General features: G+C 41.9%; 1 protein-coding gene across 4 annotated transcripts in view; it reads left to right on the forward strand.

The window, feature by feature from the left end:
- Positions 1-14,255, forward strand: part of KTI12 (KTI12 chromatin associated homolog) — an 83,656-nt gene that overhangs the window by 16,384 nt on the left and 53,017 nt on the right. For 2 of the 4 annotated variants that reach the window (XM_073619190.1, XM_073619189.1), the window contains exons 2-3: positions 4,764-4,813; positions 4,895-4,946. In XM_073619190.1, coding sequence (XP_073475291.1) covers positions 4,764-4,813; positions 4,895-4,946 — 102 coding nt within the window. The remainder of the gene's footprint in view (positions 1-4,763; positions 4,814-4,894; positions 4,947-14,255) is intronic. The other 2 variants (XM_073619188.1, XM_073619191.1) reach the window with 1 other exon arrangement.

Here is a 14,255-nt window from a genome sequence, read left to right on the forward strand (position 1 = left end):
CTCTTTCTGCTGTTTCTGGATCATGACAAAGTGTTTCTTCACCAGTAGCATCTTCAAATAGGTACAGGAAGTCCCCAAGTTACGAACACAATAGGAACTGTAGGTTTGTTCGTAAGGCAAAGTTGTTCGTAAGTCGCAACGCTGCATTTGTAAGTGTCACTTCCAGTCGGAACACTGCATTCGTAAGTGTAACGTCTGCCTGTGCATAGATGTGGGATGTTCCGGGCGCTTGTTATATTATCCGGGGCTCTTCTGGCCAAGCAGTACATGTAGTACTATAGTATGGGATGTGTCTGGAGGTATCCAGGACCAGTGTAGAGCACAAGTGGCCGGCATTTGAGGCCGCGTTCGTAAGTAGGAGTCGTTCGTAACTCGGGGACTGCCTGTAAGTGTTACCTACCACGGCCTGCCAAAGATACAATCTCTTCATTAAGGGCCATTTCACACAGACGTGTCCGTGTACAGGCTCTGCTTTGCTCAGCAGGGGATCGCTCCATCAATCCCCGCTAAACAGGCAGATGACAGGTCTGTCTCTGCATATGCGAAGGGACCGACCTGTCAGAGCGCCGCTCTCCTCTGTGCGGGATCGTTTTCATTCGATCCGATCCGCAGACGGATGGAAAAGTAGGGTTTTCCTCCATCACACTTTAGCGGATTGGAGCAGGTTGGATGTCAACGGACATGTCACCGCTGACATCCATCGCTTCATAGATCTGTATGGAGCGTCCATTCAGGTCCGCCTAAAAAACTGACAGGCGGACCTGAACCCGTGTGAAAGGGGCCTTATAGAGAAAATGACACCTGAAAATCAGTTGAAAGTTGATCAAGCTCTTGCAAGAGCACTATATGCTTCTGGATCAGCATTGTCAAAAACTGTAAATGCATATTAGCAGGGAGCTTTTAAATGATTATGAGGGAAAGAGGGGTGGTTACCTGTCTCATGTATAGTTGAAATGTTCTTAACCATTATTCCATTTTTAACAATATAAAAAAAAAAAGAAATGTGGTTTATTTACTGAATACTTTTATTTCAAGCATAATTTTATATACGCTGTATTTTACCTTCCCAGTGAAACAAAATGACTTTCAATTTGTAAAACTATTGCACGCTTAATATTATTTTACATTTTTCGAGCGTTATGAGTTATAATGGAAAACTATTTTCTGTTTAGGGCCCTGTGAAAATATTTTGGTTCGGTTACAACATTGTCGTGTGAATGGGCTCCAAGTCAATGGTGTCTAATCAGTAAACAACAACTCTGTTCCAGTCTGTCCCTAGAGACTGTTATGCCGCGTACTCACGATCGTAAATTCGGCCAGCAAAAGACCGATGAGAGCTTTTGGTCGGAAATGTGACCATGTGTATGCTCCATCGTACTTTTACTGGCCGAATTCCAGCCAGCAAAAGATTGAGAGCATGTTTTCAATTTTTTGGTCAGAAAAAGTTCCTATCCGAAAATGCGATCATCTGTAGCAATTCCGACGTGCAAAATTCCTACGCATGCTCGGAAACAATTTGACGCATGCTTGGAAGCATTGAACTCCATTTTCTCAGCTCGTCGTAGTGTTGTATGTCACCGCATTCTTGACGGTTGAAAGTTCAGCGAACTTTTGTGTGACCGTGTGTATGCAAGGCAAGCTTCAGCGGAATCCTGTCTGAAAAGCCATCATAACTTTTTCTGACCAAAATCCTGATTGTGTGTACGCAGCATTAGTCTTACTTTGCTTGCACTTCCATTTTGCCTCTCCCACGAAAGAGGGTTGTCAGTCTAAGCCAAATCAGATACATACCTGCCCTTCCTCTGGCAGTCACAGTTCGTTATGTAAATAATATGGAGTTGTTTTGAGGATGAAAATGAGGGCTTACACATCATATCGAATTACTCAGTATTGGTGATTTTAAACATGTAGCCATTCAAAGATGCCTTCACCCCACATCTGGCACTCAAGCAAGCAGAGATGAGCACAAGGAACTTGTACAGCCACTATGCAGGACTGGATAGGTAAAAAAAATACGATGTATATACTAGATCACTAAAAGAAATTTGAAGGAAGGTCCACTCTAGAAGTAAAATAGAGCATAAGCTTACGTGTGCAAAACAGTGGCAAAGCTTCCAAGTCAAGGGGCAGTATGTGTATATAATTATGCAGCCATAACACCATGTTTGTTGAAAACAAAGCATGTAAATCTTTTTTTTTTTTAGATCTCTTCAGGCCATTCACTCGACTCCCGGTCGCTCTCCTCTCCCATCTAAGGGTTACAACAGGAGGGGCTGAGCGGCCAGCACAATAGTCACGTGACCTCCCCGGCTGACGCAGAGGGAGATCTCGGTCCCTCCCACTGTAGCCCATAGATGGAGTAGGAGAGCGGCCGGGAGTCGCGTGACCGGCCTGAGGAGCTCTGGGGAAATGTATTTACAGACTTCGTTTTCAGCAAACACACTGTGTTTTATGGCTGCATAAAGAGAGGGGCTGGCAGTGAATTTTTTTTTAAAGTTACAAGATTCGTATTATCTCCACTTTAAATGCATTTGCAAAGAAGGTGCAGGGAGTACAGTAAGCATTATTTGTTGTCCATAGCTAATAACTGTTTATTAAAGCAGAGGTACTAGATGCATAGCTAGTGGGGTGGGGGAGTAGAGATGTCACACGTGAATGGATTAAAATGCTTATTAAAGAATTAAACCCTTTTCAATAGAATGAATGCTATGACCTTTATAAAACTTCAGTATTGTATATGACTAATATTCTATATTATGACATCCTCAAGCATGTTTAATGGCATAGAAATGTATATTTAATTATTTACATATTCTGATTCAATGCCTATTCATATTTTGATTAATTCTAAAGAAGAAAAAAAAATAAAAGTATGCACAGGACAATGGTTGTTGCTAGGAGATGATGTGAGTGTTAAATGTCATTAACACGTGAAAAGCTGCGCCCAGAACATATTTATTGTGTGAGTAGTGTAAATAGAAATCTATATACTAAACACAGAATGAGTGTCCTTCAATTCATAACAGTTCTGCCTACGCAATAATGTATTGGTCTCTCCCCCATAGATCATTACTTCAGTTAAACACTAGTGACTAGGCTCTTCCTGAATTTTCCAGGGTAATTATAAGCTCTGCAGGAAAGCAGTTTTTACTTGTATGGCTGTGCTTTTTGCAATAAAATCGTCCATCATACCCAGAAACAGACACACCAGTGTGTCCAAAAGAACAGCTTCTTCACAGAATAATGAACAATAAATCCACCTGCACCAAAAAGTCACCTTAAATCCACTCCTAAATGAAATCGCAGCATACCAGATAGTATGACCTCATATACAGTTGTGCTCATAAGTTTACATACCCTGGCAGAATTTATGATTTCTTGGACATTTTTCAGAGAATATACACAAAAACATTTCTTTCACTCATGGTTAGTGTTTGGCTGAAGCTGTTTATTATCACTCAACTGTGTTTATTCTTTTTAAACCATAATGGCAACAGAAACTACCCAAATGACCCTGAAGTCCCAGCACACTGCTCCGGCCGGTGACATCGCTCCTGGAGTAATTTCCGGGTATCCGGGAGCCACCGGTAATGGCACGTCAGCTGAAACAACTGCACGAATGAGCCACTGCTTCAGTGCCCATGTGTCAATGACGTCGGCACATGCTGATACAGGCGATATCTCCAAAATTGTGCAGGTTTAGGAGATATCCACGGTAGCTACAAGTAAGCCGCCTTATAGGCTTACCTGTAGTGAAAAGTGGATTGTAAGGGTTTACAAGCACTTTAAAGTTTGTTCTAAAAATCAAGAAAGTCCAAATAAAGCATGCGAAAAAGGGCAAGTGTTGACGTGTTTCATGCTTGAATAGTGTCAGCACCTGTTCTGTATGCTTTATTTGGACTTTTTGATTTTTGAAAATTAACTTTAAAGAGCAGGTCCAGCTTGGGTGAAAAAAATTAAGTCAGCAGCTACAAATACTGTAGCTGCTGATTTTTAATATTGGGGCACTTGCCTGTCCAGGGAGCCCGCGTGTTCCCACCCCAGCCGATCTTCGGATGGACTCCTGGGTGCTGCCGCCGCTATTCCTGGTAAGGGAACCAGGCAGTGCAGCCTTTTTGGCTTCACTGCTGGCTCCCTACTGCGCATGCGTGATGTGCGCTGCGCTTTCTAATTTGGGCCGGCAGCGGCGGAAGGAGGAGGGGGGCTGAACTTCAAGGAAATCGGGCCTTGTGCCAAATGTGACACCGGAGTGGGGGGGGGGGGACACATATAAGCGGAAGTTCCACTTTCTGGTGGAACTCCGCTTTAAGGATCTTATTGCTATCAGCTATGCAACCATCCAGCTTGCCTGGTCCTCATCTGGTTAAGGGCAGCCTTTACTGCTTTCCTTTGTGCTAGCCTCATATGTTTTATGTATGAATAAGTGATTGTGTATAAGTGTTGCCCATAGAAACTGGTCTTATTTTTTTTATATCATTTTCAAGGCAACATACAAAAAATGCCAGTAATTATCTTCCCATTGTTATTTTGATATATAAATCCTATATATTAAAAGAACCGTGTCATGGGAGAAAAATGGAGGCTGCCAATGCTTCTGAAAATGCTAGTTGTCATATTGACCCTCTTGCTTGAATACATTGTCAGCAACCTGGAGCAAGTATATGAATTGATTTTCCTGATCTGCAGTATTAAAGCAACAGGATCAGCATAACAGCTAGGCAACCAGCATGTTCACCAATGACTCTCTGTTTTTGTCCTCATAGATTGTATTTAAAACCATATTTTACATATGTGGATATTATCTCTTGCCAAGGTATGTTTGATACTTAACGTTGATGAAGTTTTACCCTTTTATCCCATAAGTCAGTAATGGGAATTTATTTACTTTTTGCAGATTCCAGGAAGGAGAAGGATTTACGGGGAGCTTTAAGAGCGGAAGTGGAAAGGTTACTTTAATAAAATTTTACATCTTAATGGGTGACTAATGAAAATTGGAAAATAGACAGCAGTTTTAGAGAGATATGGGACTTTATAGGTGCATTACAACATAAATATAACGCAATATGTATATAAAAAATATAATCTTTATTTAAATAAAGATCAATTTAAATCCCTTTTTACATAAAGATTAACAGCGCCTCATAAAACACATACCATATATATATATATATATATATATATATATATATATATATATATATATATATATATATATATTATACATAGATGCACCCCCATAAATGGCAGATATCCCCGTATGATGGTTCCTACCTCCTGAGTGATAAGGATTGGGAGCAGGTTGTGAACAGATCGTGAGAGAGAAGTAAGGTCCCATCATATGGGGATTTCTGCCATTTATGGGGTGCATCTGTAAAAAAAAAAAATACAAAAATTATATATATATACTTTTCCTGAAGAAGCCTTATGTCGAAACATGTAGCAGTCAAGTGTAGAAAAAGCGACTTAACATACAAACGCGTCCTTCTTTTGTAATCGGATGCGCATGCACTGTATGCAATGGTTTTAAATTTATCTTTATTTAAATAAAATCATATTTTGTATATACATATTGTGTTATATGTATGTTGTAACGCACCTATAAAGTACCATATATCTCTAAAACTGCTTTCTATTTACAAATAGGGGATGTTGGTGCCTTTTACATTAAATTGATTGATTCTGGAATTGACCACAAAACTTTCTATAATGAAAATTGGAGCAAATGTGGGGCATTGCTCACAGAAGCCAATCAATTTTATCTGTCAAATTACATTCCCTGCAATTTATTAAATGTTATAGACACTCGTTAGAGTTGCACGGGTTGCAGGATAGAAAATCCTCCATTTCCCCCATCAATACAGTCAATGTTGATGGAGGAATCTCTCCTGCGGAGCCATTGTGTTCTCCTGGAGGGGGGAGCTGTCCCAGCAGGGAGAAAGCAGTGATGCTAGTGGCTATAATAGCCACTAGCAATAATTGCATGTAAAATCCTACAGGTTGGTTGTGCCCCATTTGCGCAGTGGGCACTCGGCTGTGAAGCCGCAAGCTGTCACAGCCGGGTGCCCGTAGTAGAGATGCCGGCGCTGTCGAGGGAGGACAATGGGAGAACAAAAAGGTGGCTACAGAGCAAAGAGGACAGAAAACAAAGAAAAACGAATGAGTGTTTTATATAGCGATCACCTATAATAAATAGTAGAGGTCGATCGATATATCGGCCGGCCGATATATCGGCCGATATTTGGTGTTTTTTTCTTAATCGGCATCGGCTGATTGTGCTGATAAAAAAGGCCGATATAACTCAGCTCCACTTGCAAATGACTTCTGAAGTCAATACAAGTTGCCTGTATTCTTCTGTGAAGCACTTCTCTCCCTTCTCTGGGCAGCCTGCCAAATCTGATAAAAAGAACCTGAATTGATACAATGTTTACACTTCTGAATGAACTGAGTGCTGTGTGTAGAAGCTCTCAGTTTAACCATTTAAAGACTAAATCTTTTCTGACACTTGTTGCTTACAAGTAAAAATCCTGTATTTTCTGCTAGAAAATCACTTAGAACCCCCAAACATTATATATTTTTTTTTAGCAGAGACCCTAGGGAATAAAATAGCGGTTGTTGCAATATTTTATGTCACACGGTATTTGCGCAGCGGTCTTTCAAACGCAATTTAAAAAAAAAAAAAATACACTAATAAATTAAAAAAAAAACTAAGCAGTAAAGTTAGCCCATTTTTTTCGTCCAAAAGTTTTGATTACCTGTTTTTGTGTATTTATTTTTAAGATATAGTTTTTTTTTATATTTTTTTTTAAATCTAAATTCTACATACAAGTGAACTGATTGGAGGTTTGTTTTGTTTAATAAATGTTTAAATGTAAAAAAATTTCTGTATCACTTTAGGTTGCTTTCACACTGCAGCGGGCATGCGTTGACGGTAAAACGCTGCTAGTTTTAGCGGCGCTTTACCGTCATTTTAGCAGCGCTATTCGGCTGCTAGCGGGGAGCTTATAACCCAGCTAGCAGCCGAGGAAGGGGTTGAATGCGCCCCTGAAGCGCTGCTGCCGAAATGCTTTGCAGGCGCTTTGGCAGCGGTGTGCATTCATTTCAATGGGCAGGAGTGGTGGAGCAGCAGTATACACCGCTCCAAAGATGCTGCTTGCAGGACTTTTTTTTAACATCCTGCCAGCGCATCGCCTCAGTGTGAAAGCACTCGGGATATCACACTGAGACTGCAGGGGAGCCGTTTTACAGGCACTTTACAGGCGCTATTTTTAGCCCAAAAGCGCCTGAAAAACGCCCCAGTGTGAAAGGGGTCTAACTGTTAAATTTTATGAGATGAAGGAAAAAAAAAAAAAGAAAAAAAAAAAATCGGCCTAATATATCGGCCCAAAAAAATCGGCATCACATATCGGCCGTCGGCCACCGAGATTTCTAAATATCGGCATCGGCCAGAGAAAGACCCATATCGGTTGACCTCTAATAAATAGATATCTCAGCTGCTGTCTCAATATAAAGCATATACCTCAATAGAGATATGAGTATGTGGCTGTAGTACTTCAACCTCTAGGGGCAAAATGAAAGCTTGTATGGTACCCTTATCAGAAAAAATATATTTGCCGTATCGCAGTCAGTAGTCACATTCACATTGAATAATGAGTATGGCCCCTTAAAAACTTTACAGTTGCATGAAGGTTATCTACTTCACAGCTATAACTGCATAAATCCACGCGGGGGCAGCACCTAAATAAGACAAAGGAGTATAGTTTTATAAAACCAATACACCTTATAGCAAGCTTAATAATCTTGACACAGCCAATGAGACATTAGATTGGCTGTGTCAAGATTTTTAAGCTTGCTATAAGGCATATTGGTTTCATAAAACTATACTCCTTCGTATGTGTTTTGGTCTTATTTAAGTGCTACCCGTGTGGATTTATGTGGTTATAGCTGTGAAGTAGATAACCTTCATGCAACTGTAAAGTTCTTGAGGGGCTATACTCATTTTTCAATGTGACTACTGACTGCGATACAGCGAATATATTTTTTCTGATAAGGGTACCATACGAGCTTTCATTTTGCCCCTAGAGGTTGAAGTAAGTACTACAGCCCCATACTCGTATAGCTCTATTGATGTATATGCTTTATATTGAGACGGCAGCTGAGATATCCATTTATTATAGGTGATCGCTATATAACACTCCTTTATTTTTGTTTTCTGTTTTCTTTTCTCTTTTTTTTTGCTCTGTAGCCATCTTTTGGTATATATTTCAAATTTGAAATCCTGGCCTTGGTTATTCTGGTATTATGACGCCCATCGAGGGAGAGTCCTGTGTAGACAGTGGCATATGCCTGAATCAGTGAATATGAATGCATGACCAATTTTGAAAGAACTGTAAAATAGAATCTGTTTATTTCTTGAAATATTGTGTTGTGTGTTTCGAATAAAAAAAAAAAAAAAAATATATATATATATATATATATATATATATATATATATATATATATATTTATATATTATGAATATGTTGTGAGATGTGTTCTTCTATTCCATGTAGTGAGACCTGTTCTATACCCCCCAAAGTGTGTCCTGAGGAAGCGATCCAGCGAAATGCGTTGACTCACAGGGACTCGCACATGTTTCTGATGCCATAAATATCCAATTTTTTAAGATAATATTTTGTTGTTCTAATCTTCCAAAGTCCGACCTAGAGGGTTTCTTTTTCTTTGCCAGTGAATTTTACAGATGTGGCACATGAGTGATTCACTTTAAAGTATTGAGCAGCAGGAGCTGTTGTGTCTGAGCCAATGAGCAGAGAGCCTCTGCTCTCCTGGACATCGCTGGGTCGAGATCGGGCTCAGGTATATATTTGGGGTGGGGGGTTGCTGATGGTCATTTACCTTAATGCATAGAAGGTAAAAAAAAAAAAAAAAACCCTACCTTTTAGAACCACTTTAAATTTAAAATAAGATTGTAATTTATAGCCATCTTTTCTACTGTATTTTATGAATTAACCTCTTGCTGACCGCCCGCTGTCAAAAAATGGCTTCCCTGCGCGAACTGCTGTAGCTGTACGGCAGCCGCTTAAAGGGGTATAGGGGGCGCATGCCTGCCACGCTACTGAGGAGCCGATGCACGTGCCCGGCGGCCGCGTTGTCCGCCGGGCACCTGCAATTGCTCCTGACAGAGCCAGAACGGGGATGTGTGTGTGTGTGAACACACACACATCCCCATTCTGGCAGGGGTGAGGAGACAGATTGTGTGTTCCTAGTATATAGGAACAATGATCGGTCTCCTCCCCCAGGCAGCCCCATCCCCCCTGCAGTTAGAACACATTGGGGGAGCGCAGTTAACCCTTTAATCGCTCCCTAGTGTTAACCCTTTCCCTGCCAGTGACATTTATACAGTAATCAGTGGCTATATATAGCTCTGATCGCTGTATAAATGTCAGTGGTCCCAAAAAAGTGTTAGAAGCGTCCGGTCTGTCCGCCGCAATGTTGCAGTCCTGTTAAAAAACGCAGATCGCCGCCATTACTAGTAAAAAAAAAAAAAAAATAATGCCATAAATCTATCCCCTATTTTGTAGAGGCTATAACTTTTGTGCAAACCAATCAATATACGGTTATTGTGATTTTTTTTTTTTTTTTAACCAAATATATGTGGAATATATATCGGCCTAAACTGAGAAATTTTGTTTTATTTAATTTTGGGATTTTTATTATAGCAAAAAGTAAAGAATATTGTGTTTTTTTAAAATTGTCGGGGTTTTTTGTTTATAGCGCAAAAAATAAAAACCGCAGAGGTGATAAAATACCACCAAAAGAAAGCTCTATTTGGGGGAAAAAAGGACATAAATTTTGTTTGGGTACAGCGTTGCACGACCGCACAATTGTCAGTCAAAATGAGGGGGTGCCGTATCGCAAAAAATGGACTGGTCAGGAAGGGGGCAAATTCTTCCGGGCTTAGTGGTTAAGCAACCCATCTTGGTTAAAAAAGTAATATATGGTTAGTGTTTGGCTGAAGCCATTTATTATCAATCAACTGTGTTTACTCTTTTTAAATCATAATGGCAACAGAAACTACCCAAATGACCCTAATCAAAAGTTTACATACCCTGGTGATGTTGGCCTTAAAACATGCACACAAGTTGACACAAAGTGGTTTGAATGGCTATTAAAGGTAACCATCCTGACTTCTGATCCATTTGCTTGTAATTAATGTGTGTGTGTGTATAAAAGGTCAGTGCGTTTCTGGACTCCTGACAGACCCTTGCATCTTTCATCCCGTGCTGCACTGACGTTTCTGGATTCTGAGTCATGGGGAAAGCAAAAGAATTGTCAAAGGATCTGTGGGAAAAGGTAGCTGAACTGTATAAAACAGGAAAAGGCTATAAAAAGATATTCAAGTAATTGAGAATGCCAATCAGCAGTGTTCAAACTCTAATCAAGTGGAAAATGAGGGGTTCTGTTGAAACCAAACCACGGTCAGGTAGACCAACTAAAATTTCAGCCACAACTGCCAGGAAAATTGTTCGGGATGCAAAGAAAAACCCACAAATAACTTCAGGTGAAATACAGGACTCTCTGAAAACATGTGGTGTGGCTGTTTCAAGATGCACAATAAGGAGGCACTTGAAAAAAGATGGGCTGCATGGTCGAGTCGCCAGAAGAAAGCCATTACTACACAAATGCTACAAAGTATTCCACTTACAATACTTCAAACAGCACAGAGACAAGCCTCAAACGTTCTGGCACAAAGTCATTTGGAGTAATGAGACCAAAATTGAGCTTTTTGGCCACAACCATGAATAAGGCCTAAATCTTATTGGATTAAGTATTACACTTCGGCTCAGCACTTCAGCGAATGCACTAAGCAAAAATCCACAACAGACTTCTGCAGAACACTAAACAGACTACAGGTGACCTGATTCTTCAAACTTTTAAACTTTTTCATCTCTCATTCAGGCTTCCTCACTCCTGTCTTCACCTTATTACTGCGTGTATCAGCTCCTGCTAATTCTGAACCCATATACCAATAAAACCTGCAGGACACATGTCTCCCCACATAAGTCACACTCCCATATCACCTCTCTCACCCTTCTGCTTCTCCTAACTTCTGGGGTTATTCCCCCAAATCCTGGACCGTCCTCATTTACCTTCGGCCAACATAACCAGCACCCCCCCCATCCTCTGATAGCAGCCGCAATCCACACAATCTAATTTCTATTCCTCTTCAGCCTAGAACCTGCCTCCCCTTCTCCTGTGCCCTTTGGAATACCTGCTTTGTTTGTAACAAACCACCGTCCATGACCTATTTGTCACAAACTCCCTGAACCTGCATTCAAGAATCTGAGACCTGGATTGAAGAATCTGACCTTCCTTCTACTGCTGCTCTCTCCTATGGTGGCCTCCTGTGGACTCCCAGGCCTAGTGGATGGAAAGGAGGTGGTGTTGGAATCCTCCTATCCCCTCAAAGCACTTTTCAGGTTCTTCATCCACCCCCCTCTCTGTCCCTCTCCTCATTTGAAGCTCACTGTATTCGTGTATTTTCTCCAGTTTCATTGAGAATTGCTGTGATCTATCGGCCCCCTGGACCGGTATCAAACTTCCTTGATGACTTCTCTGCCTGACTACCCTACTTTCTCTCTTCTGAAATTCCAACAATCATTCTTGGTGACTTCAACATCCCTGTTAATCTTAACACTCCCGCTACTTCTAAGCTGCTGAGCCTAACCTCCTCTTTTGACCTAAAACAATGGACACACGCTTCTACTCACTCTGTTGGCAACTGCCTTGACCTCATATTCTCCTACCTATGCACTCCGCACAACCTCTCCAATATTCCTTTTCCTCTCTCTTATCACCACTTCATTAGTTTCACTCCCTCTTCATTAGTTTCACTATTACCCGTAGAAACCTTCGCCATCTTAACCCTTCTCTTCTTTTTTCTGCTACAGATTGTCTCTACGACAAAATCTCATCCTTGTTCTGCCCCAACCTGGCCACTTCTCTCTACAACCGTTCACTGTCACCCACCCTGGATACCTTTGCCCCCTCACTACACACAGAATCAGGCCCCGACTGCTACAACCCTGGCAGACAGACAATACCAGAAGCCTTAAAAAATGCAGCCGCAATCTTGAGTGTCTGTGGCGTAAGACTAAGTCACAGCAAGATTTCAGCCAATATAAATCTGCCCTCCAAAAATACCATTCCTGCCTCCATACTGCCAAACAGCCCTACTTTATAACTCTCATTAACACTCTCTCACGCAGTCCCCGTCAACTCTTTTCTATCTTTACCACTCTACTTCTTCCTCCATTACCTCCACCCACTAACTTACTCGCTGCCCAGGAGATTGCTAATCGCTTCAAAAATAAGATTGAGACAATTTGTCTCAATCTCCGCTCTACAGATATCTCCCTCACTTTACATTCCTTGTCCTCCTACACAATCAATACTTCCCTCTTTTAATCCAGCTTCTACAGAGGAAGTCACTAAACTTTTTTCTAACGCCCACCTAACCTCCTGCCCCCTGGACCCTGTACCTTCTCAAATACTACGGTCACCTGACTCTATCCTACACTCTTTAACTCATATCTTCAACCTCTCGCTATTTACTGGCATCTTGCCCAACCCTCTAAAACATGCGCCAGTCACTCCCATACCAAAAAAGGCTTCACTAGACCCCACCAATCTTAACAACCTAAGACCCATCTCTTTACTACCTTTTGCCTCCAAATTCCTTGAACGTTTAGTCTACAACCGACTGAGCGACCACCTCATTGAGAATAACCTTCTTGATCCCCGTCAGTCTGGATTTTGCCCACAGCACTCCACAGAAACTGCCCTATTAAAACTCACAAACGACTTACTAACAGCCAAAACCAACTGTCATTATTCCGTACTCTAAGGCCCCTTTCACACTGGGGCGGTGGGGGCGTCGGCGGTAAAACAGTGCTATTTTTAGCGCTGCTTCACCGTCGTTTTTGTGGCGGTATTCGGCCGCTAGCGGTGCTGTTTTAACCCTCGCTGGCAGCCGATAAAGGGTTAAAACCGCTGATATAGCTGCGCTGCCCCATTGATTTCAATGGGCAGGAGCGGTGAAGGAGCTGTGAATTCACCGTTCCAAAGATGCGGTTTGCAGGAGTTTTTTTTTTTTCTCCTGCCAGCGCACCGCTTCAGTGTGAAAGCCCTCAGGCTTTCACACTGAAGAAACAGTAGAGGCAGTTTTAGGTCAGTTTGCAGGCGCTATTTTTAGCGCAATAACGCCTGCAAACCGCCCCAGTGTGAAAGGGCTCTTACTCTTGAACCTTTCTGCTGCCTTGATACAGCTGACCACTCCCTCCTCCTCAAAAAACTCAATTTGCTTGGTCTCCATGGCTGCATTCTCCATTGGTTTGAATCTTGCTACCTCATCGCACCTTTAGTGTCACAACTCCACTTCCTGCTCTCCAACTCCTCTTACCATTGGGGTCCCCCAAGGTTCTGTCCTTGGATCTCTACTATTCTTGATCTACACTTCCTCCCTGGGTCAGCTGATAGCCTCCCATGGCTTCCACTACCATGTATATGCTGATGACACCCAAATCTATCTCTCTGCCCCTCAGCTCACCCCATCAATCTCCTCATGCATCACTGATTTACTAACAGATATATCAGCCTGGATGTCAAATCACTTCCTCAAACTGAATCTATCTAAAACTGAGCTCTTAATATTTCCTCCCCCACGTCCCCCTTCCCCTGACATCTCTGTCAAGATCAATGGCACATCTATCAGTCCGTCCCCACATACCAGGGTGCTAGGGGTAACCATAGACTCTGAACTGTCCTTTCAGGCCCAAATACAATCCCTGTCCAAATCATGCCGCCTTAGCCTCCGCAACATTTCCAGAATAGTCCCCTTTTTAACTAATGACACCACCAAACTTTTGTTTCACTCCCTGGTTATCTCTCGCCTCGACTACTGCAACTCCATCCTCATTGGATTACCTTTACATAGACTATCCCCCCTTCAGTCCATAATGAATGCCGCTGCAAGACTCCTCCACCTTACCAACCATTCAGTGTCCTCCACCCCTCTCTGCCAATCCCTCCACTGGCTTCCACTCACCCAACGAGTAAAATTCAAAGTACTAACAATAATTTACAAAGCAATCCATAACTCTGCCCTCAGCTACATCACTAACCTAGTCCCAAAATACCAACCAAGCCGCTCTCTTCGGTCCTCCCGAGACCTCCTGCTCTCTAGCTCTGCGCTTCTC

This window comes from Aquarana catesbeiana, linkage group LG03 (assembly GCF_042186555.1).
Source record: "Aquarana catesbeiana isolate 2022-GZ linkage group LG03, ASM4218655v1, whole genome shotgun sequence".
NCBI classification, from domain to species: domain Eukaryota; kingdom Metazoa; phylum Chordata; class Amphibia; order Anura; family Ranidae; genus Aquarana; species Aquarana catesbeiana.